Source organism: Pinus tabuliformis, chromosome 1_1 (assembly GCF_031772625.1).
Source record: "Pinus tabuliformis cultivar Carrire ecotype Pingquan chromosome 1_1, CPIR1, whole genome shotgun sequence".
NCBI classification, from domain to species: Eukaryota; Viridiplantae; Streptophyta; class Pinopsida; order Pinales; family Pinaceae; genus Pinus; species Pinus tabuliformis.
Genome location: NC_142297.1, coordinates 351948182 through 351974298, shown reverse-complemented (window position 1 = coordinate 351974298; position 26117 = coordinate 351948182). Strand labels below are relative to the sequence as shown.

General features: G+C 39.8%; 1 protein-coding gene across 1 annotated transcript; it reads left to right on the top strand.

Annotated features, from left to right (window-relative positions):
- The first annotated feature begins 20410 nt into the window (after positions 1-20410).
- Positions 20411-20905, top strand: LOC149213035 (uncharacterized). The gene has a single exon (XM_089388899.1). The coding sequence runs from the start codon at positions 20411-20413 to the stop codon at positions 20903-20905; it is 495 nt and encodes a 164-aa protein (XP_089245025.1).
- Positions 20906-26117: the final 5212 nt, after the last annotated feature.

Genomic DNA, 26117 nt, shown 5'->3' with positions numbered 1-26117 from the left:
CCAGGGAGGCGGTAGCAGTGCTAGATGCCCTAAGCACATCTCCAAAGCAAAAGGGGAAGCAAAAAAAGGAGCCTTCCATGTACTTTAAGGCAAGAAGGAGCATGTGGATAAAAGCTGGCAGACTCTAGCCACACTCAGAGGAGCCAATTACAATTGAGGACACCACAGCTAAACAAAAGGAAGAGTCTCCTTCAAAGAGATCCATCATCTGTGAATGAGGAAGCTAAAAACCTTCACCTAGAGAGAGCAAATCAAGATGATGGACTCAAAGACAGTCTACAGGAAGCTGAGACAGTTCTACAGGAAGCTACAAGACTTTCTACAGGAAGTTCTGTATTTTTAACAGAAACATCCTGTAGAAGCCTTTGGGCAGGCCAGAATCAATTATGGAGAGGGATTGGAAGCTTGAAGTCTATTGAGGAGGCATGCAACCACTCTTTTCTTCCATCCTCCACTGGTTTCATATCCTTTCACCACCATTGCCGCCATCAGATTGAATGTACTTGCACAATCATACCAAGGCTGAGAATTCACTAGGAAAAGGAACATGCAGTGGGAAGAAGCAAAGAAGCATGGTTTCATGACAGAAAAGAGGACATCACTTCAGAAGCTTGGCATGACAAAGAAGCCACTAGGGCCATCAAAGATGAGGAGAGAGATTGGTTGCTCAGAGGATGAGCAACACTTTCAGTAGGGGGGTGATGATGAGCCCCAAAAATGTACAATTATTTGGGCTCATTCAACCTCCTAATTTGACTTAATCCACCATTCTCATTAGTTTATTGCATGTTTTTGATTATATTTATGTTAATAGAGTGAATTTGGTTAGTCATTATGCCAACAAGTCTAATGGGTGCTTTGTGTAGCCTTTTTGGTCAACTTGGAGACAAAATTGAAGGTCTTAATGAGCACTTGGCAGCCAAATTCGTGGGAGAACAAGCTAGAGGATTTGTAGGAAGGTGTCCCCCTCATTTATGGGCCCTTACCTCGAATTCTCCACCATCAGCTCGGAGTTCAAAGGCCACCAAATCAATGAGCACAAGGGCAGCCAAGCAAGTCAAGTAGGACTACTGTTAACTACAAGTCTTGGGCAGCCAAGTCCCTAAATTTTAGGAGGACTGTTGGGTCCTCAAATTGTATAAATAAGAAGGCTTAGGGCCTCATTTTGGTTAGCTAGTGGTTAGTAATTTTTGTAGCCAATAGTTAGTCATTTCATAGTCTTGTTGTAGTCATTTTGTAGTTCGATTCTTAGGCCATAGATTAGTTTTGCTGTCAGCTCATTTTCAAGTTCTCCTTGTGGACAGTTTTGATGTAACTCTTCATTCTTGATTAATAAAGATGAATCCAGCTTTGCACCAGCTCTAAATCTCTCTTGGGAGGCTGTAGCTCTTGGGGTTGGGCCCATCTCAAGCGCTCAGTACCTCCCTTGTTTATCTTTATGTGTTTGCTGCATTATTAAAATGAAATCTGCTCTTAGATCTTGCTTTGTTATTTTGGTTGTTTGTGATGGTTAAATTAGCTTTTTATGGTTAGAATCGATTGGTAGGAGTTTGTCATGCATTTAGATCTTTTTGAATGTTCTTACTCAGGTGATGTACATGGTTCTCTTTCCAAACAAAGCTGTTGTTTATTCATTTCATTGACAGTTGGATCAAGTTAGCTAGGACTTGGTTTGTTTGCAAGGATTCATTGATTCGTTTGAATGAGCATTGTGCAGGGCATCTCTATCACCTTCATCACCTCCTCGTTCATCTGAGCCTCCTCCAGATCAGCTCCTCCATCACCAAGTCTGTTTCCTCATCTCCCATCTGCTCTTTTGCCACGAAACCCTACCTTCTTGCTTTTCCATTGCCTACACCTTCGTTGATGCAAGTCAGCCTTCCACATCATCTCACCACTCCATCCATCAGTTCCTGGGTCACTTCAGACCCCCATCCTACCTCCATAACCATCCATGCATCCTCCATCAACCATCCATCCTCAAACATCCCATTTTGAAACATCCTGTAGAAGAATTGCAGAACATCCTGTAGAAACCCCTGCAGACTTCCTGTAGAAGTTCATAAACACGGTTGCATGTCATCCAGACTTTGTGAAACTCTTAGAAATAATGTTAGGGATCCCTTAAACCCTCTCTGTACCATCCCAACCTTTCCCAAAGCATTTCATCCCTTGATCCATCCCTGCACAGTGGAGAACTAGTTAGAAGCACATGCATGATAATTTCAACAACTTAAGAAAAAATACAAAAATATGTTTTCTTCAAATAGTAATAACTTAGACACATGCATTTTACCTTCCTAGAAGTAAGGCATCTCTTCTCGTAGTTTGCATTCTCCTTTTTGCATCAGTAGGACTAGTTAGTAGAATTAGGGTTTGCTAGGGTTTGTATTTCTTTTTGGCTTTCAGTTTCTTTCCGCAAGTAGATTAGCTTCCTTTGAGTTAGCTTTCATCCATCAATTAAAAAGCTTCTTCTAATAGCTCATAGAAGTTGGCTTAAGCTCCTAGCGGACTTGTGCCAGCTGACCAAGTGACAGCTGCGGCAAGAGCTAGTACTTGTGCATACAACACCGTCGCTTCCAAGTTTGTTACAAACTACCGGGTTGATAAAATTAGAGATAGGAAGCTCCAGGAGTTGTAGCATTATTGCTACAATACTGGAGCCCACCAGGAAGCATTTTGATTAGCAACCAGTTTGGTTCCCGGGCTTGGAAACGGATCAGTCAATACTGCTGAGGTTTTTGAACTCTTAAAGAGTTTCTTAATTTCAACTTTATGTGGACAATCCCTCTTCCAATGATCCTCATCACATATATGACACCCCGCAGGGGGTTTCCTTTGCCCAGAAGGGTTTGTAGAAGGCTTTTCAGGAGATGACTCATCCTGCTTTCATTTTCTCCCTTTATTTTTCTTCTTGCCCCCTCATTGCTTCAGTTGTTTTCCCTTGTCAGTCGACACGGCATTTACTTCCGAGGCAAGAAGTTCCTCATTTGCATTTTGACTAGAAATCTTACAGGCCTTTTTAGATGTAGCCTTTGTCGATTTCATGTCTGTCATGCCAATCACGCCACCGATGGCATGAGAGTCATTGTTTGATTTAGGAGGAGGAGGAACTGAGAATTCCAGTCTAGGGGCGTCAGGTATTTTATCGTAGATCGTGCCGGACTGAGTGTAAATCAAGTCCAAATATTGCACACGAGCGATAACTTGCTCTTCTGTGATGACTCCCCCTTTTTCCACATCTTCCGTGATGGAAGGCAGTAATGACTTAATAAACCATTCAGCTAAAAGCTGATCGGGAACATACGTTTTCACCATTCTACAACGGCGTCGCCATTCATGTATATGATCAGATATGTGAGTGGCCGTCGTTTGTTTGAAGTTGGTAAGAAGTTCAGTTCCCGTTTCGTACCTTATCGGTAACTGAAAATGGGTTAAAAAGGTTGTGGCTAGGGTACTGAAGTTGTCGAATGAAGCTCTAGGCAATTCGATATACCATTTTGCTGCTGAACCAGTTAACGTCCTCTGAAAAAGGCGAAGCCTAATCGAATCATCGTTTAGGGTGTTTGATGAACACCACAGATGAAATGTCATCACATGATTCGATGGATCTTCACCCGGATTTCCATTAAATTTAGAAATATCTTACGGAAGTTTATGCGGAATCGCTGGCCACCAAGGGGCATAAGCAATTGGATCATTCGTCAGCCGGTTTAGATCTGGTAATTCTAGAGTTGCTACAAAGGGAAACTGTTGATTCAGGTTAGGCGAAGCATACCCAGGATAAGATGGAATCACCTAAGTAGTGGGTCTTTGCATACCAGCATAATGTATTTGATGCTGGCAACTTTGACAAGGTTGATGGGCATAACCGTTATAATATGGTTGTTGATAACCACTTTGGAAATGCGGTTGTCCATTAATTACAAAGACTTGTTGCTCAGGTCCTTGATATGATTACTGGAATGCCGGTTGTTGAGATTGAACCAGCCCTGGTTGTTGGACCATTTGCTGTTGTCCAATACTGGATGATTGACCAAGATGAGGAGTCATAGTACTTGTTTGAGCCTGAGTCGCTCCAGGTAAGGAGGCACTAACCTGTGGTTGTGATTGAGTCGTTGAGACAAGAGGCTGTTGTATTGCAACCTGAGGCTGTTGGGGTTGACATTCAACAGGTAGCGCTTGTACTTGCGATGCAGTCACCATAGCAGGTATAGTGGGAATATTCGACATAGGGTGGACTGGTTGCATTGAATATACAACCCTTGGTTGCTGAGGCAGTATTGGTACCCAACCGCTGGATGTAATTCCAGTTTGATCTAAACTTTGTTGTAAACTCCCATATGGATGTTCTCCGGGAGGGAACAATGAAAAGGCATATTGCCCTCCATATGGTGGAAATCCAGTACTCAAAGGGTAAATTGGCCTTTGAAGACACATTGGATCAGTTTGTTGAGTTTCAACATAAGAAATACCAGATGATAATCCAGATGAAGAAATAGGAACAGACCATGTCGTCGAGACAGTCCCTGATTGGACTCCGGCTTGTTGTTGATAACTTTCCGGGACAGATGGTATACCGGCGAACATTGTTGGAGTAGCAGCAGGAGGTTCTGCTACTGCTGTGTCAGATGACACAGTCCTAGATGTCGACAGTTGTTCAGACATATCTAGTCTATCCAGAAGATTTCTAGCGATTCTACAAGAACTTGTGATGAAGGGAGACTAACTTCGAAGACCAACGAGGGAAAGGTGATGATTATTCCATTTAAAATAAATTTTAGACGCTTTGACACAACTTGTTTTTTCAATTTTAAAGAGTCGAGAAAAAACAAAAGATGACTCTAGTCGCCTTCGATTTTTAATGAGCCTGAAGTGACAAGTGCTCAGATGGACCTTTTCCGTTAAGGAGTCTGAAAAGGAACGAAAGGGACTGCTATGGAGATCTAGGTAGAGGGTGCGCCAAACCAATCGCAAAACCGCAGAATACTTTTTAGGGTACGGGCGGTCAATCTTCCCGAATGCTGTGTTCAGTGCATTGCGATCAGTAGGGCGGCCGACACGGCTTCCTATGGATAAAGGTTTTATGCCTATAGGGGTCTCCCAATATATACTCGACGGTACGTGGGAGCACAATCCGTACTGGCACTTATCGTCTCACAGTGGAGGAATCACCCAACCAACAGTGAGGACAACAGTTACCAGGCTTTACGACGCCGGAACACGTCTCTAGCCTACCTCTATGTTGTGTGTTAAGTTACAAAGCGTTGTTAAGTTCATTCAATTTATTTTAGGTTGATCTTTCTTAGAAGTTTGCCTTTTTGGATCACCACGAGATGTAGATGTAATTCCTAAATGTAGTCTAAAGATGATAAGCAAGCTTTGATCTCTTTTCAACAATTAAAATCCTAGCTACAAGGGGAAAAGAAAGACACAATCTTTTCTCAAAGAGCAAAGAGCACACCGTAAATGCACTTTTCCTAAATCAAACCATACAAACTGTCAAAATGCAAATGCACATATGCATGTATTCATTTTTCACTTTCTTAATATTGATGCCTAAAAAGAAAGTTGTTGTACAAATTTGAATTCGATTTCAAGTGAAAAACACAAACAAGCTTCTTTTCGAAATCAACAAAGTAGAGACGATTACGACACTTTATGATTTTGAAGTAAGCACTTGTTTCGACACTATAAATTCACAAATTCAAACCAAAGACAAAAGTAAAAGCGTAATCAACTGTCAACAGCAAACAAACTTACTCTTAAGATCAAAACGACACTTACGACAGATCTAGATCTAAGGGCGACAATATGACTAGTTTACTTTTGCAATGGGAAACTGTAAATGACGTAACAAATACACAAAAACAAATACAGTTTCTTTTATACAACTGAGGCGGAATTAAGGCAAAGAAAAGGGGTTTTCAGATAGGTACACACACTGATAACAGGCTGCAAAAATCAGAGAAAAAACTGAACAAAATGAAGCAAAGAACCTCAGCTGCACAGGGCAAAAGCTGATCAGCGCACCTGTTGCACAGAGAAACTGAATTGCAGCGTAGGTAGCCCTCTCGGGACCTGCGTTGAAATGCAGAACCTCTTCACAGAGCCTGCACTGAAGCAGAAACGAGAATTTTCTCTGGGTTCTGGGTCACGGTTTACAGTTTAATCTATGGTTTTTGGCCGGATAAAAGCAATCAGTAAGGTACAATCAGAGGGATGATTTGAAGGAGGACTAAGAGCTATCACATAGGGCAATTAGAGCATTTGTGGATCAGCTATTCAAATCATAAACAAATCCTAGTGAATGGATTGAAGTAGCAACTACTTTGCACTTGATAATGGCAAGTGCAGTTCGATTGCTACTTCTGTGTTTATGAAACAAACAACAAGAGAAACACAAACAAACTAACTAGACACGATCCCCAGCGGAGTCGCCATTTTGTTGTTGGGAAAAGTATCTATTCAGAACACCCCTATCCCACTCTAAGGTGTGATAGTGCCTTAGCAACAAACAAGGAAAACTATTTTCGTATTCTTCTTTATGAAACGTAAATGAAGAGGAAGGATGAACTAACCTGTGTCTTGCGCTAGTTTGTTGATCCACTCTCTCTCCTCTTTGTTTGCTTCCCGCTGCCTGCTCCCTTACTTGCCCAGCTTCACCAAGTTCCTGCAAGATCACAGAAGAGGAAAAATACACAAAGACATAGATTTACATTCATAAATAGCTTAGGATCAGATTTAAGCTAAACATGCAAACATAACAAAACATCATTGATACACAAGCATGTAGGAGAAACTAAAATAGTTTTATTGATATAATAAGAAAGTCCAAGAGGAGATACAACCGAGTCCCGATCCAATATCTACCTCCCAGCAAAGGAATCCCTTCCTCACCTCCAACAAAGCATAAATCACCCAATGCACTAATCTCAATCTCAAGACCAACAGCAATTCTCTGCAAAGTACAAAATTCCAGCCTCTGGATCTCTGGGATGAGGGATCCATATATAGATGTAAGCAGAGAGGATGAGTCAGCTTATGTTTTGACTTGTGGCTTCTCTCTGTCAGTTCTTGCTTCCACTTGGAGGCTGAGAGCCTCTTACTCATCCTTGGTCGAACTCAGTGAGGCAAGTGTCATTGAGGAAGATTCTGGAAGCTTCCATTGTCTGTCCACCTTGCGGAATGACACTGCCATTTGGCATTTCCCTCTCAGCGCACCCTGGTAGTGCATTTAGGTGCATTGCAACGCACCTAGCTAGTGTACTGGGGTGCTTTACAACACAAGCAGCTAGTGGAGCACTTGAAATGATCCTGATTTGACTGATTCTGAGTAGTTTTTGGTGGAGAAATTCTGGGAGAAGTTGTCATTGGTTGACCTTGTTCCTTTAGGGGCAGGAACAACACTTTTAGGGACTTTGGATCCCTTGGATTATGGACATTTCATGCTCAAATTTGTAAGGCACAAAAATGTCTATAACACCTGCTATATCAACCTCCCCAATAAACATTGATGATTCGGAGGAATGTACCCCCTCTACAGACTCTCATGCAGATAAACCCCCGTCTAATTCACCAGTTGAAAAAAATATCTCTCTCCTAGTAGACGTCGCAGTTCATTCAGTGTTCATTACATAATATGTGGAGGAATAAGACAACATTCCTCTAGAAAATTTGATTAAGAAAGTGAAGAAAAGGAAAATTTCTGAAGTACAGGATGCAAGTTGAGAAAAGAAGTTGATTGTAGACCAGACTAAGGTTACTATTCCTCAGAGTCTGGAAACACATTGTGAGACAGTCCTTGATGATATTGGTACTTGTCATGAATTAGTTATTGAATGATTTCCAACATAGGAAGAAGCCAAGGAGGGAAATATTGCTTTTTATATGCATAGTCAGATTGAAGAATTGAAACAATGAATTTTTGGGCTTGAAGTATTAAATCACACTATGGAGGACCAGAACATGATGATGCAAGGCAGGAATGCTGAGTTTATGAAAGATGTACAGGAAAGGAAATGACAGGAAAATATATGGAAGTTTCGAGCATATAAGTGCTACATTTGCCTTAGGAAGGTAATGAAACAACTCAAGAAGGCCCCCAGTGGAAAGAAAAAGACATTGAAGATAGGGATTAACATTCAAATTCAAGACTAAGGGGAGAATTCCATGTTGTTTTTTTGTAGAAGGTAAGGTTGTGTGAGGACACACAACAAGATGGGGATGGGAGGATGTTCATCACCAAAATTGTTCTACTTTTAACCTCAATTTCACCCTATTACACCATCCAATCCCTCTGTTTTACCTATGGAACCTAACCCTTGCACCTATTCCTGTACTCCTTCACGACTTTTGATATTTTTATGTGAACTTAATTATTATCTAAAAAGGTTAAAATGGTTTATTTTGTATTTTCAACGTATATATTTTCTTTCCTAAGGAGGAATGATAGAATGAAATTATTAATCATTATTGAAGATGATTGGTGCAGGAACATTCTTGTACCAAACACCATTCTTATACTTGTGGGATAGCTGGCAGCATTATCATAGTTCACCGCCAATGCTTATTCCAGTTAGTAATCCACGCGCATTCCTTGTCAAAGATTAGTTAAAATTTAGATTAGGCTTAGAGTAGTGAGGAAAACATGGAATATGGAAGCTAGGGTTTTGACCAGTTTTAGCCTCTGCTAACAATCGAGACCCTAAAGTTGTAGTATTGTTAATTTCTGTTAACAGCCATGAGCCGAGCGATGTATATTTAATAAGGTTTCTAGGTTAGAATAGGGGTGATCCTCTGTAGAATTTTTGCTTGTACTGTAATTTTGTGTCGCCATAATTCTAGGCTGGATCTAGTAATCCACGATGTATATTTGAAACTGCTAAATTAATACAAAGGGCTATGCCAGTTGATTTATTCATGTCTCAATATTTTATGTGATGAGTCATCTAGGTATTTTATTTTCCAGATCTCATATAAAGGGAAATGAGTTGGTTAACTAGGGCCCATCCAACCCAGCTCGTTCTCCCTCTATCTATAAGGTGTGTTAGATATATATATATATATATATATATATATATATATATATATATATATATATATATATATATATATATATATATATATATATATATATATATATATATATATATATATATATATATGCAGGTTCAAATAAAGAGGTGTTGTGTTATATTAAGCTAAAATATCTATGTTGTCTTCATAGATTGCATGCTACTTGGATTTGAGGTTTAATAGTTTGGGTGTGTTCATATATTTAAGATTACTATAGTATTTCTTTCCTTTCATGCATTTTGTGAACTCATTTCTGCAAAGGTGTGTTTCAAGTGTGTTTTAATCTTGCAAGTGTGAGTTGTTTCAACAAGAGTGTCTATTCCTACAAGGCGATTTATTTCGTTTATGCACGTGTGTTTCATTTCTGAGTACAAGTTTGGAAGTATTCTCGGAAACCATGTTCACCTTTGGATTGATTCATTAGTTATATTTCCCTGATTCTGAATGAAACCTTGTTCATCTTGTGAGGATCTGTAACTGCATCTACTTCCTTGCGGGAATAGCTTAGTTGAGGAATAGAATCCATTGTGGGACCCTTTGAACTAAAACCTTCATTTGAGAAAGGCACAGATCTAGTTTATATGGTGACATCCATATAAAAGAGAAGGGATAATTTGTTTCTTATATTAGATGTTCATGCTTACATGAAGAATCTTTTTGTTGCAATAGAAATATCCTTTGATTCCTGAAGTGCTTTTGCTTTTGAATGAATAATAGAGGAGTCTTGTGATTATGTGTGATTTATTCTCTGCTCTGATTTACTTTGTAATCAATTCATATTTGGCACCCTTTACATTTCATGTAAGTTGTTTGGAAGCTTGGTACAAGAATATTGGTTCTCTAGTACAATAATATCTTTCCCACTACAAGAATCGATACCTTGGTACAGGAATAGTGCACCCTAGTATACGAACCTAGAATCCTAGTATTACGTAAGGTTACTCAATGCAGGAACCAAATATACTTCTAGTACTGGAACTTCATTTTAGTATAGGAATATTTTTCTCTTACAAGAACTCTGTTCCACTACAAGAACGTTGTTGCGGTGAAAAAACGTAGATTCGGACCAGGAAGGAAAATTTGTAATAGAGACAAATGTACCTAAAAGTTCAATTATTTTTTATGTCTCATAACTGCACTGACGCTCGGTCTCATATGTTTTCTTTCCTTTCTTGCATTGACCCAGATTTTTTATGCTTATTTGAATTCCCTTCATTAAGCTTTTACAAGTATTTCCTTTTGAATGATTCTTGTACCAGAACTCTCGTGGTGTTATTTTCTTTTCATCCTTTTTTATTCTACAAGCATAGTTAGGAGAATAGAAGTGGATTTGGTGAAATTTCATACCATTAGTCTTGGAATTTCTTGTGCTACACCTCTAAGATTAAGTAGCCCTGAGTTTACAATTAAGTGTTGAAGGAGTTTATTGGACTACAAATCCAGCACCCAACAGGTTACAGGTGGCTTGTATATCGTTGATATGTTGCATTGTTTTGGCATGTCTACTAGCATGGATATGTAGATGTGATTTGCAAGTGTTACATACAGAGTATGAGCAGAGGATGTCATGTTCCTCATGATCATGTTGTTATGATCATGATTTTTTCATGGAGTTGGATTATGTTATATTACACTAGTTTGGATGCCTTCCCATGATGATCAGTTGTGTAGAGGAGGAGTTGTATTGGAGATGTGATTATGTTTTTTATCATGTTGATGGATCAAGAAGTGGTGGTTACTCCTACAAGAATTATAGTTGAGGAACTTTGTTGATTAGGTATCCATATCCTAGATTAGGTCTTCATGTTGATGATATGATACATAGGGTTTGGAGAGGATATAAAAGTGTTGGAGGATGCTTGAGTAGGTTATACAAGAGTTGGAGGTTTGCCATGGTGTCTCTCACACCCTCCTAAGTTGTGTTCCAAATGGTGGCCAGAACAAGTTGGAAACTTGGATTTTAGAGGGTATATGCTACTTTCATGAAGGAAAATAAAGTACATATGCAATTCTTGTTAAGAAAACCCATGTGTACATCTTGGAAGTATTTTCCTCTAGATTCCTTGCGCATCTCATGTATTTTCTTTGTTTTTATAATGGTTTTATTCATGATTTTCCATGTAAAGGTTAGAAAAGGTTGATGAACTTCTACAAGATTGTTACACTTGAAAATATCCACCATTTAGTGGAGAGAGTGGCTTGATCAAGTCAAGGATTTGGATCTAAGGAAATTCAAGTGTGTGGAAAGAACTGTTTGAGTGGTCCATAACCTGTAGCATTTACTGAGTTAATCATCACAAAAAAATGATAAATAGAGGAAGAATTTGAGTCTATTTGGTTGGTTCCATTGAGAACATGAGATTATTCCATGATAAAAGCATTGAGAGCGAGTAGAGATTGTAGCAGCTGCTCAGATATTTTCGCTGATTCATCTCCATGTAAACCTCTTGCCCCTAACTCAGGTTTGGAGTGTGTATCTCTCAGATAAGCATGGAACTGTGAAGTTGATTATTTCAAATGTTATCTTTGGCTGAAGGAATTTTTTAACAGTGCTAAACCCACTAACATTCAAGGGCTCTCTCTGATATGTTGTCCCATTTATACCTCACACCATTTGGAATAGGAGCCCCATCCAAAATATGGCCCAGTTTCCAGTTATCTTAAAGGTATGCCTTGGCTCTAACTATCAGCGAGAGAGAGGAGTGTGAATGCATTTTTGAAAAGAAAGGGGGTGTTCCTGGTGATGCTCAATAATATTTGTGCCAAAGTTCTTTCAGTATCAAGGGGAGAAAAAGTGAGCCTCTAAGAGAGAGGCAGTAGTACCACCCTAGTAGAGACACACATGAAGAAAAGATATCCATACAACATCAAGCGGAATAGTCCACTGAGATGTGTTGATCGTTGAAACCACTAGAAAAAGGAAGATTTTTCTAATATCCAGTGGAGTAGTCCACGAGGATGTGACAACGATAATAGTAATTAAAAAAAATTCTCAATATGATAGGTACTAAAATATCCCAAATAGTTCAACTACTTTAGCACAGATGAAAGAAAACATGAATTAAAAACATCACATAATAGTCTTACAGATATCCATAATCCATACATGAAGAACATGTTCGCTCATAGGGCTTCTTGTATTAAGTAAAAGTTCCAAGATACATGTATACAATGAACACCACTAGCTCCAATAGTGGAGTGTTGGAGCCTCTACTTGCTCCTAAAAAAAAACTAGCTTATCTCTCTAATGCCTTGCAGAAGGAGCCAAGGTGAAAAGTAAATTTCTCTTACAATGAGGGTGTATATATAAAAATGAGTAAGTGATGCTTCACCTTCCTCATGACTTTTCATCTACCCTCATGATTGTTTGACTTCCTATGACTCTTCGTATTCCATACATGTCTTTTGGACTTCCACTTGATAATACATTTTCGAAACATAATTTACATCATTAACCACAACGGTGTGGCATGTGACAACTCATGACATGACATGACATGAAACTACTAACATAGACTACTTGATGATGTGGTAGTGTTGAACCACTGCTGCTACTGTGTGTTACAGATCTTCTTGAGAATACTCTTCTTTTCACCTCTGCATGGCTTGGTGATAAAGGATCTCCAATGATCTCAAGTCTTGAATGGTGATCACAAACTGATGTCCCTTTAGTTTCTCTTAATTGATCAACTTACATAATCAGCTACAAGAATGTCTTTCAGCATGTTGCTCTCCTTCATCTCCTTCTTCATCATCTCTCCATGGCACAATAACGTGCATGTTTATGCAATTCACTCATGACGAGACAACATTAGTTAAAAAACCCCCTATTCTAAGACTATGCATACTGGTCCATTAACTAAGCCAGAGACTGATGGAGGGTTGGGAAATGGGCACAGTAACTAAGTAGTTGCGCATTTCAAGTAGCTAATGTGATCCTTGAGCCTTGAGGCTATGCAATGTGTTGTTCGGGTTTGCCTGAGGGGAAAAACTACACAGGTCTAAAGGTCAATGTGACAGGCTGAGGGGATGAGCACTAGGTGAGCCCATTATGTAGTTATGGGAGAAAAAAGAGGCTATGCCACTGTGAATTTGTGCATTTAAGGAGCTCAAGGATGAACTTGAGGCTAGAGACTACACATTGTGCAATTGGGGAAAGGTTGGGAGAAGGAATTGGGCAATTATGGGAGTCAAGGTCAGGTCTTGAGCACATAAACTACACAGTGCACCAGTCCTGGGAGGAAGGAATTTCACATTACGTAGTTCCAAGAGGAAAGGTCACAACTAGAGCACAACTAGTGTGTAGTTCAGGGAGGCCGAGTGAAGATAGGCTACTTGGATAGGATTTTTTTTCAGAAAATGACTAAGTGTGGGATCGGTGAGACCGACGTGAACAATGTAATACTTTGAATGTGATCACACACTTAGAATACTTGATGATACAAAAATATAGAGCATACAGGACACATGAAAATGAATTTCCCTTCATATGACAACTTTACGTTAACTTATGAGAAGTGCGACACTTAAGATACACTTTGCGATGACTGTGACGACACGTGTGCGACAAGGCTTAAAACTTTGGAAATAAGTGTGACAGATGTTTACATGGTTAGAAACACTCAATTACACAAAGGTGACCTCTTGAAATCACCTGAACAAGCTTATATACATGATGCAGCAACTAACATGCAAAAATACGACATGTTCCCTATCTTGCAAAGGAGACTAAAACTCCTCAAGGAAATACATGGAATGAGTTTCAAATTTTGTGACGATAATGTACAAGAGCAAGGAAGGCTATAAAATTGAACCTAAAACAACATTTTGGAGGGTGTTTTAGTAGTGACCACACTTGGCAACATAGTGGTATAACTTCAACTTCTCTACCTTAGTTAATTCTTCTATGTAGGGTCTTGGTTATTTGGGGAGTATTGATTCATCATGTAGATTATTTTGGTCTCCCAACGTACCCCGTGAATAAACATGGTCCCCTCTATAACTTTCTTGGTTAACACATCATAAGATTCAATGATATCACAAATTTTCGAATTAGGAAGGGTAGTGAAGTTCGCAAGCTTAAGATTTTCAAAGTATGTTTTTCATCTATGGTGTTGCTCCTCTGCCAACAGGCCTAGACGGTACCCCTGTGAATTTAGTACACCAACATAAACATTGCTTTGCTTCTAATGAGCTTGGAAAGTACCCCGACGAAGTTGATTGCTTCACCTCTTTTCACAGGAAGCCTTTCTCTTCTTTCTCCTATATTTATTTATTTTATAGGACTGTGCATTGACACTTATTCATTTTATGGGTGGAAGAGGGATCCTGACTTATTGAGAGCAAAAGATGTTGTTCTTTCAGAGAAGCATATAGATACCTATTATTTATGTTTTATCTTTTATATTTTTTCTCTTATCCTCCTATACTAATTAGATAGGCATGATGACACTGAATCATAAAAACCTTGTGTGGGCATGAGGTTTTCCTGAATAGAGACAAGTTCATGGTTTAACCAAGAATCTCCTTACGGATGGATCGTATTTTCCGTTGGAAATTCATCGAACAAAAGGTATAACCAACACAAAGAAGATGCACAAAAGGTCATCCAAATGTTGAAATGTCACAAATTCCTTTTCTATTTTTCCACATTCCCTTTGAGCTAATAGAGAATCTCCATGCATGGACTCATAGCATGAAAGGAAAGACAACACATGAAAAGGAAACAAAACCAGAAGATGAAGCAAAAAATGGCTAAAGCAAAACATGATGTGAAACAAAAACCAGAAAAAACAAGACAAGCTATGGGAAATGAATGTAGGATGGAAGTGGATTCAGCCGAATAGTTTCCAAGAATGTTATTATTGAAGATGCCTTTTAGAGGGTGAACGGTCAAGCGAAAATAGAGACTTGAAGCGAAGAGTCGGGAGAGTAGCAGAAGCGACCAGAGCTTCGGTTCTCTTAGGGTTTCTCCCCATGGATGGGCAAAGAGGAGGGAAATCTTCTCCTTCCTTCAAGGAGGCATTGGTCAGCAAACACAAGAAGCCCCCGGATAAAGGCAGAGGTAATGATGAGGAAGGAGTAACAGGGAAGAGGAAAACGATGGTTCCACTTCGAAGGAGAAGGAAAGCACAAAAGACAAAGAGGAAACTGACAGAAAACAAGGAACAAAAGACAAAAAACAGAAGGGACCGTGCAAACCCAAGGCTGAAATCACTCCTAGAGTGATATTAAATAATCCAGAGCTGCAGGCGCATAGGGAGCACATGCAGACTTACGCAATCATATGCAAATTCATGGGGTTATGGCCCACTGAAAAAGCATTGCAAACTTGGATCAGATACCACTGGAAACCTAAAGGAAGCATTGATCTTCACCTAGGGTCCAAGGGTTTCTTCACTGTAGTGTTCACCAATATTGAGGATAAAGACAGAGTGTTCGAAGGCAGGCCCTACTTTTATGCAGCAGCAGGGCTCTACATGAGGCCATGGATCATGAATTTCGTTCTGGAGAGGGAAACTTTCACTTTAGTCCCGGTTTGGGTAAGACTCTATTCTTTACCTCTTGATTATTGGCAAATAGAATCACTGGCTGCTATAGGCAATAAATTAGGGAGGTTCGTCAAAGCTGCTGAAGCCACAAGGAGGGGAAAATATACATCCTTTGCTAGGATCTGTGTGGAGATGGATCTTTCTGGAGCTCTCCCGGATGAAGTCATCTTGGAAGTTTACGATGAGGAATGGGTGCAGACAGTAGACTATGAGCATATTCCATTTAGATGTCGTAAATGCCATGAACACGGGCACCTTATAAGAGACTGCCCTCTCACTAAGGCAGAAATCAAAGGAAATACTAAAACAATGAAAGATGCAGACAATTTTCACAAAGTTGTTCCTAAAGGAAAAAGCGGCAAAAAAGGGCCAAAACAACACCAAGCGGGAGGACAAAAGGCTAGTCAGAATCAGTTCCAGGTTCTCGAAGAGGATGAAGAAATAGCAGTAGAAGATCAAGTAATAAAGGAAGATAATGAGAAGAAGGACAAGGGAGCAGAAAACGACCACACACAGGAAAATGAAGAACGAGAGGGAAATAGGATGAATGATTCAAAACTGGAAATGGATCAAGAAATGAACCAGAGTGAGATGGAAACAAAAGACAATGAGCTACAGGAGATTCTGGACAGAGAAAACCTAGATCTAGAAGGATTCCTAAATCAGGGAACTTCGGGAGGGGTAGAATCACTACCACAAGAAAAGATCAATAGAATACAGCAGTTATTCCTTTGGCAAACTCAGGCCAAGGGTTTGGAGGAAGGAAGCAACACTGAAAGACAGAGAAATGAAGGGGGGAAGCAGTCAAAACTACTCTAGGGCTAGCTCTGAGAAACCCAGGAAAAAAAAGAGGCAGGAAAAAGCAGAACGAGCTACTGATGGAATGTGGAAAGCTCATGGTAGACTCAGGTAAGATGAAAGATCTAACCAGTTACTCCTTTACCAATATTTAATCATGAAATTTACAACTTGGAATATTAGAGGTCTAGGCAGTAAGAGAAAATAGAGATTGTTGAATAACAGAATGCAGCAAGCAGCCCCGGATATAATTTTTGTCCAAGAAACGAAATGCTCTATTCAAAAGTTGAGACAAATACATAGTAAATGGCTCAACAGATTTGAGTTTCTAGAAGTTAAAGCTGAAAACACAGCAGGGGGCATCCTCACTCTCTGGAATCCCCAAAATATTGGAATAATTGATGCGGAGGCAACAAGGAATTATTTATCGGTGGTCATACAGCCTGTGGGAGACAGGGACACTTACCTAGTAACGAATGTTTATGGCCCCCAAAGGTTAGATGACAAAATTCAGTTTTTAACCTCCTTGGTGGATCTCCGGGCCAGGCATCCAGGGTCACCTTGGGTCATAGGAGGAGACTTCAACATGATCAGATCTCTCTCGGAGAAAAAGGGGGGCACTAGAGCTCTCAATAAAGATTCCTCAACCTTCCAAATCTTTTCAGAAGACATGAAACTTATTGACAAACAATGGCTTCTGCACTTGGAATAATAAAAGAGGAGGGGACTCCCAGGTCACCTCCAAGTTAGATAGATTCATGATCTCTGAGGATCTCATGCTTTTAGACAAGGAAATAATGGCAGAAATTCTACCTTTTGGAGGCTCAGACCACTGGCCGGTTCAAATGGAGATCAAAGGCATAGGTACCCCAAGAAACTGACCTTTCAGATTTGAAAATATCTGGCTCTCACACCCAGATTTTAGCAGTAACATTGAAAAATGGTGGATGGAAGAACTGCAGATTCAGGGATCCTCAATGTTCATGCTGCACAAAAGACTAAAGCACATTAAGATGAGGCTAAAAGACTGGAACAAGAATGAATTTGGAAACATTTTTGCAGGAAAGAAAGTGGTTGAAAACAAAATCCTGAAACTCAATCAAGCTTTAATCAAGGAAGGATTTGATAAGGAAAAAAATAATCAGGTAGAGAAACATCATCAAGAATGGGAAGAGTTGTGTAAACAAGAGGAAATTTTTTGGAAACAAAAATCTAGAGTTCAATGGCTAAAGGAAGGAGAGCACAACACTAGATTTTTCCACAGATCCACAATAGCCAATAGGACTCATAACAGGATATCTTTGATCAAGGATGAGGATGGGCAGAATCACCAATCCCATGTGGATATAGAAGCTGTGCTAGTAAGACACTTCCGAAGTATTGCCCAGGAAAACTCCTTAGAAAGGGAACCTTTCATCAAAGACTTCACTAAACACATCCCCAAGCTGGTTTCAAGAGAGGACAACAGTAATCTAAATAGACCGGTAACGGAAAGGGAGGTCAGTGAGGTTCTTAAGGAGATGAAAAATGGTAAAGCTCCAGGTCCGGATGGATTCAACATAGATTTCTTCAAATTTTGTTGGAACATTGTCAAAAAGGACATTGTAAAGGTAGTGGAAGATTCCAGGCTGAACAAAACCATTTTGAAAGCTCTCAACACCTCCTTCATCGCCTTAATTCCAAAGCAGGATAATGCTCAAACGCCAGAGAGATACAGGCCCATTGCCTTATGCAATGTAGTATACAAGATAATCTCCAAGGTAGTGGCCAACAGACTCAAACCTTTGCTACCCACACTGGTTTCAGGGGAACAATCTGGGTACGTGGAAGGCAGACAAATTCTAGATAACATCATTCAAGCTCATGAAGTAGTTCACTCGCTAACCAGCAAAAGGAAAGCGGGCATGATAATGCAACTGGACATATCCAAAGCGTATGATAAAGTAAACTGGACATATATCAAGAAAATGCTCAGCGCGTATGGTTTTGATCATAATTGGATCAGATGGGTTATGGCCCTGGTGACTTCCTCCAGTTTTTCAATTTTAGTCAATGGCTCACCCTCTGAACTTTTTCTTCCTTCTAGAGGACTCAGACAGGGGGATCCACTCTCTCCTTTTCTTTTCATCCTCATGATGGAAGGGTTGGGGTGGTCCATTAAGCATGCCAAGGCTACCGGAAAAATTCGAGGACTCCAATTATCTGAGAATGGTCAAGTCCTGACCCATCAACAGTTTGTAGATGATACCTTGTTACAGGGCATTCCCACAGTCAAGGAAGCGCTGGCTTACAAACAAATTTTGAATGACTTTGCCTTGGCTACAAGTATGGAGGTCAATCTTACCAAATCAATTTTTTTTTCTTTAACACTCACATTGCCATTCAGAGAAATGTTTCCAGAATTCTTGGCTTTCAAAGAGAGTCCCTCCCCTCTAAGTATTTGGGAGTGCCACTAACGGCCAAACCCTTACATAAGAGCATATGGGAACCATTAATAATCAAGATGCAAGATAAGGTCAAAAAATGGACATACAGGTCTTTAAATCTGGCTAGTAGACTGGTCCTTACAAAGGCAGTGCTCCAAGCTATCCCAATCTTTATGCTTTCAGTTCTCCCAGTGCCAAAAGGAGTCTTACAACAATTTAGCACTATTCAAAGAGACTTTCTTTGGGGCAAGGAGGAAACAAGGAAAAAATGGGCTTTAGTGTCATGGGAAAAGATTTGTAAACCTAAGAACCAAGGAGGTCTAGGATTGGATGATCTAGAGATTCTCAATAAGGCTCTTGGGGCCAAGCTTTGGTGGCGGTGGGTAAAGGATCCCAAGGCTCAATGGGCAAGCATTTGGAAGGAAAAATATGCCAGCTCTTGGAACTATTCCGAGCTAATAAGAATGTCAGGGAATATGAAGGGCTCTCCCATATGGAATAAGGCCTGGGAGAACAGAGAGGTGGTTCAGAAAAACAGTTTCTGGGAAATCAGAGATGGAGATCAGGCACTATTCTGGGTGGATAAATGGCAACAAGAACCAATTCTCTTGAAAGAAGAATTTTTGGGCCTCAAACAAGAAACAGACAACCAAGGTATGGTAAAGGTAAAAGACTTTTGGGACAATGCTCACAACACAGGTAAATGGAGAATATGGAAGAAGATAGATGGCAGAGAGGACAACACCCTCAATGGCCAAGCAGAGACCCTAAAAAAGATGATGGATCAGAGGATGATTCTTATCACAGAAGGGCAGGATCAACTAAGATGGGGTAACAACAAAGAGGGCAACTTCAAGATCAAGGAAGCTAAAGATATTCTCCTAGGACTGGAATCCCAAGGCACGGTCAGAATTTGGCAGAAACTATGGAGAAGCAAAAGCTGGACAAAGATCAAACTCTTTCTGTGGTTGGTTCACCACAGGAAAATACTAACCTGGGACAATATTAGAAAGAGGGGTATTCTGGGGCCCTCCAGATGCCAACTCTGTGGAGAACAAGAGGAGACTATGGAACATCTTCTCAATAGTTGCATTTTCACATCCAGGTTATGGGATTTCTTTGCCAACATCTTCAATCAGTCTGACAGAGACAAAGATAGTATCACTAACACCCTACACGGGTGGAGAAATTATGGTTCGGATAATGAAATTCTTAACTCAGCCTGGGCTCTCCTGCCAAGTTTCATAATATGGAATGTGTGGAAAGAGAGGAACAAAAGAATCTTCAAAGAAGAGAAGAACACCTTTCCTCGCCTGCTGGAGCAGATCTTGAAACAGTTAAAAGAGACAGTAAGCACAACAGTCAGGGATCTACCCAAGAATCCTCCCTCCAAAACAGAAGTGAGAATACTCAAACAGTTAAACTTGCAGGGGCTCATTCCACAAGAACTGGACAGGAAAATAAGCATGAAGGAAAAGGCCAAAGAATTATGGATTCCCCCCCTCAGAAGGTTTTCTGAAATATAACATCGATGGAGCATCAAAAGATAACCTGAGAATGGCCGGCTTTGGAGGAGTTCTTCGAAATGAACATGGAAACATCATCTCCCTTTTCCATTGTCATTTAGGAAAAGCCACCAACAATATGGCGGAACTGATGGCACTGGAGCAGTGCTTAGAACTTTTGAAACAGGACAATTTCCAGAATGTGATAATAGAGGCGGACTCAGAGCTGGTCATCAACGCGGCCAAGAAAATTAGTCATGGATCAGGGCCGGAAAAAGCTACAAAACACTGGAGGTTACTAAGGGTGCTCCATAAGATTCAGGATCATCTGCAGGAACTACGCACACTTGAATTCTGCCATGTACGTAGAAAGGCTAACAAGTTGGCTGACATTCTAGCCAACCAAGGGGTCACTTGCAAAGATAGCAGAGCTTCGATGAGTTGGATGGAAATGCCTCAGAACGACCTAAAAGAACGTTGCCATAACCAGGTAGAAGAAGACAAACAAGGGTATCAGAACAACAATAAGGAAAATGACAGGCAATGAGTAGAGCATTCCAAAATCTTCACTTTTGGTCAGAAAGGACTAGGGAGGTTAGCACTCCAGAGGCGGTCTCAGCAAAGACGGAGGGCGCAACAAGGAAAATCCCCAAAGGAGGGCGTCTGGTTCTCACTGTCAGGAGCATGGCGGAGAAGATTGAACGTCGGCCCTGTTCTGGCAGCTCAATCCCCCTTTTTTTCCAGGAGTGGGAGTTAAAACCACCTCTCGAATGGTTTCGGTGCGATCGCACCGCTTTCAAGCCGAAGGCGGTTTTGCAGTCGGGCAGCGATTCCATTCACCTTTTGACACGTGGATGAGGGACGGTGGTGAATACCACCCTCATCGCACATTAACCTCCGGTTATTTCAGGCGTGCGATAGTCAGCGCCACCATCCGATCTACGCAGGCCCGATCAACGATCGGGATGAAGCGGGCGGTTTGGTGGGACCGGGGGATTAAACTTCTGGCTACTTTATGGAGCGAAATACTTCTCCCTCGTCGGATGAAAAAAGTGAATGAAAGGCAGTGATGAAGTGACTTTTTAAGGGTTTGCTAGCAAGGGTTTTCGGGGGGTGGGTTCATGCTTCTTGCGATTCCCGATGCTTGTTTTTGTTGATTCTCAAAAGTGTTACGATTGTACTTGTTGAGTTTGATGGACTTAGATTTTTTAGGTCTTCTTTCTTGTCCGACTTTTTCCACTCTGCTGGAAGAATTATGTACACATTGTAAATTATGATTGGTTTAAAGAAATAGAAGGTTCGTCTCTTGCTTAAGCAAGAAAAAGAATGTAGGATGGAAGGATAGGTAAACTAAAATGCAAACTACCTCCTAACCTAACTAGCTAGAAGTTCAGGATCACATATAATTGAATTTCCAATGTAGCCACCACAATTGTTCTTGACTTGCAATCACAATGATGTGTTCAACTAAAAAAAATATAAACAATGTGCAATAGAAAAGATAATAACTTTAATAGCTCACATAAAAAATTGAAGGTATTTCCTATTAGTAGAGAGATAGGCCATAGCCACCACTTCTATCCAGTTTATATTCTTACCGTTTTGACAAGAACCATCATTCAACAGACCTCTGAAGCTTCCTGCAAATTTTTCTCCATTTGAGAACGTGAGAATATGCCATTATGAGGGCATTGAGAGAGAGTAGAGATTTTAGCAACTTCTCACATAGTTTTGTAGTGTTTTATCAGAGTATTGTATGCATAAATAAGAGATAGAGTTGAGAAGAATATTCAAAATCTATGTGTTGTTTGTGGAAAAAATTGGCAGCTTGTGGTTTGTTTGAGAGTAGTGTTTTGGTTTCAGAAGAAGTGAATAATTTCCTTCCTCTGGGTCAAATTTTTTGATTTAGATTTTATGTGTAGAATGATGGTGTTGTTGGGTTGCTCATGTTGAGCAGATTAAGAACCTAGTATGAAAAAATTTGAAATGTGGTTCGCATGGAGGAAGTGAAGGCATGGAGGCTTTAGATTAGACAATGATTTGACAGATTCAGTAGAAGAAACATAATTCTCTGTTATACAACAAATTGAACTCCTCATCAACTCAGAGGGGAAAGACATGATAGCTGAAACAAAGACCATAATCACAGGCCTTGATTCCACACTAACACTGGTTGTGCACAAACAACCTGCTTTATAAAGATTGTTACCAAGCCTGGAGGTGCGTTAGTGACCCTAATAAATCATGTTGCTAGTATGGGAATAGCGTTAGTGAAACTTGGTGAAGTTCCAAGGGTCAAAGAAACGAATTGACTCATAGATATCTAGATATTTGTTCCTAAAATTACTCAAGAAAAGCAAGGAAACATCCAAATTCGAGATATTTGGAGGATTTCTAATCTGAAAAAAGGAGGCAAATGGGAAAGAGCTGAAAAGCATGGCAATTTCATTGCTTTTGCCCTAGTGAACTCAAGGAGGAGCTTGGAAGCCCTAACTCAATTACTATATAAGAAAAGTGAGGGTTATTGTGAAAGGGGTCAGAGCATTTGAAAGGATAGCATACTTGACTATTAAGCATTGACTCATATCATAAGAAGTGAGCAAGAAGGGAGAGAGAGAGAGAAGTTGGAGGGGTAAAGGAAGGCTGATAGAACAGATGGTTGTAATCACTCTTCCAACATTAATATATAATTGTAGTTGTACTGTCTACTCATGGTGTTGATACTATCATTCATTTAGTTGTTTTTTCATTGCCTATTAGCATGAGTATCTTAGTTGTATGCAATTAGATGTTCTTTTATATATTCATGTATTAGTTATCAGAGTTGTATGCTGTGATTACACTTGTATCTTCTATGTGCAAGACTTGATTTGGAGCTGCCTTTGAGGGAGTTCCACTTGGCTGCATTGTGATATCCAAACAAATCTACATGGAGACTTGAGGTAATCTACTTCTACTGCTTTGATAGTTAGTTATTGTCTACGAACATGCATGTAACTTTGTGCAGTTGCAAATAATATTACAGTTTGCCGAAGGTCTTGGGAAGACCTTTGAGGGTATCTACATTCTCCATACACTATGCATTTTACCCCATAGAAGAATTGGTGATTCCGCTGGGGAATATAAATCTAGTTCTCGGTTTACCCAGAATCTTCTCTATTTTCTCCTCCTTCTAAGAGCTGCCTATACTTTTGCAATCCCTTTCTAACCCACCAAAGATCTTGCTGCATCTTACTTACAAGTATTCACCTCTGAATCTGATCTTGAAATCCCTTTGTTTGGCTGATTTCCTACACTAACGGAGGTTAGTAGGCTACACAGAGCTTTATAAAGCACTGTGCCTGTTCACAGGGAGTGCTAGTGGGCCCACTAACTCTGTGTACCCACTGTTACAAAGCATTAGTCTCCCAATAACTTGATTTTTAGCAATGCTTGAAAACCAAAAAGGATAGGAAGCCTTCTCATGGACTGAATGAAGATCTGTAACTACATTTTGCTAGCAAAATAGGTGTCCTAAAAAAAAATTAAGAAATCATTTTTGTTTTTCTTTCTTAAAAGCATTTTTAGGAAAGAAAGACTCACATTTTTTTATTCATCCTTTTGTTTATCTAGTTAAAATCTGCTTTATTTTGGTTTCAAGTAGTTGTTAAGAATCATTTGAAAGAAGTCTTTCGGTTATGCATGTGTTAAATGACTAAGATGCATTGAAAAAATATGAATATGTGACAAACTCTCACTTGTATAATACAGCTTGTTTTCATTGAATTGAAAATTTGTTTTTAAAGCATTGTTTTGTGCATGATTTATTGAGTCAGAGTCTCATCACATTTCATATGTCAACTCCTCTACTAAAGACAATAATCAAGTGCACATAAAATTTACCTAAAATCAATCAGTAACTCTTTATTTAGCAAACAAACATTATCTAGGCTAGGATCTTGGGATAAGCAGAGTGAGTAAAACTACCCAAGATCGAACATCGAACTAGTGTCATTAAAAGAGAGAAAAATTCCTTCTGCACTCATACTAACAGGACCACTCCAGTAAAAGTGGAGTTAAATACGAGACAACATCAAACCGTAAGTGAAGGTAGCCCACATTCTCTTACAAATCCTTTGGGTATTCTATGTATTGGGGATCCCTTCGGGGATTTTGGAGCTGAGTCGGGGACTCAGGTATCTGTTAGAAAATTATATATTACGGAGCAATGGAACACAAAATATTGCAGAAATATAAACACAGGAAATGCATAAAACAATAGACACAAATATACGTGGTTTACCTAGTTTGGGCTACTTCCACAGAGAAACAGCTAGTCCTTCTTTTATTATATTATCTAGTAAACTGAAGAAATACAACCTACAGTAGATCCGTTGTAACACCCTCTTCGCTCTCAATCTCCTCTCTCTTCCTCACTCGAAATATAGATCTACATAGACACAATACAATTCCCTCATATATAGTGAGGGGTTGCCTTCTAAGGAAAAAAACCCTAAATTAAACATAACTTCTACCGTCAGATCATCTGCCTAGTGAACGGCCCAGATTGACTAGAAATTACTATATTTTTACAAGGTAATTTTACATCTATTTTTAGCTTCGGGGGCACTGCCCCCGAACCTCCGCTGGGGAACCGCGGGCACCCAGACCCTCACTGGGGGAACAAGTCCCCCCTGCACCCCCCCACGTGGAGGGGTGTATAGTCTTCCTGGGGTATACATTCGACTGAAATTTTTGAATACGGAATATAATCAGGCTCCATACCCAAAAATCTCCCACTTGGAGACTGATTATAGAAACTCCACCGCTACTTCATTTGCTAGACAATGACTCCACTTTGGACCTGGTTGTTTCTCATCTAGTTTCTCCTTCCCTTTTACCTCATATCCTTGTGGCTTCTGCATATATATCTCTTCCTCCAAATCCCCATGGAGAAAGGCTGTCTTTACATCTAACTTCTCAAGAGGCAAATCTTCAACTGCTACTAGACTTAAAATGGTTCTGATTGAAGTCATTTTAACAACAGGAGAAAATATTTCATCAAAATCAGTACCTTTCTTTTGTGCAAACCCCTTCACCACAAGTCTAGCTTTGTACCTCTGTTTTACTCCATGTTCTTCCTTCAGCCTGTAAACCCATTTATTCTGCAATGTTCTTTTACCTGCAAGCAACTTGACTAAGTCCCAAGTCTGATTATGTGCTAAGGAGTCCATCTCTTCTTTCATGGCTTGCTCCCACTTCTTCCTGGTTTCTACCTACACTTCTTCTTCATAACATTCTGGTTCACCAGAATCAGTCAACAATACATAATATAATGAAGGAGAGTATCATTCAGGGGGTGTACTTATCCTGGTAGATCTTCTAACACCACTTTCAGGTGTTTGAAGTGCTTGTTTCTGTTGTGGTTGTTGTTCTGGCTATTGATCCTTACGATTTTCAGGCACCATCACTTTTCCTATGATATCATCAAGCACTTTGTATTCCCTATTTTCTTTTTCTTGTTTCTTTTCCTGCAACTGATTCTTATACATACCTTTTCATTGAATATTACATCTCTGCTACAATGATTTTTTGATTTTCATAATCATATAAGTGATAACCAAAATCATTAACACCATATACAATAAAGGTACATTTATTTGATTTTGCCTCAAGTTTTGTTCTATTTTCTTTATTAATGTGGATAAAGGCTTCACAACGAAAAGTCTTTAAAAATGAGTAGTTTACCTTTTTACCTATCCATGCCTCCTCTGGAATAC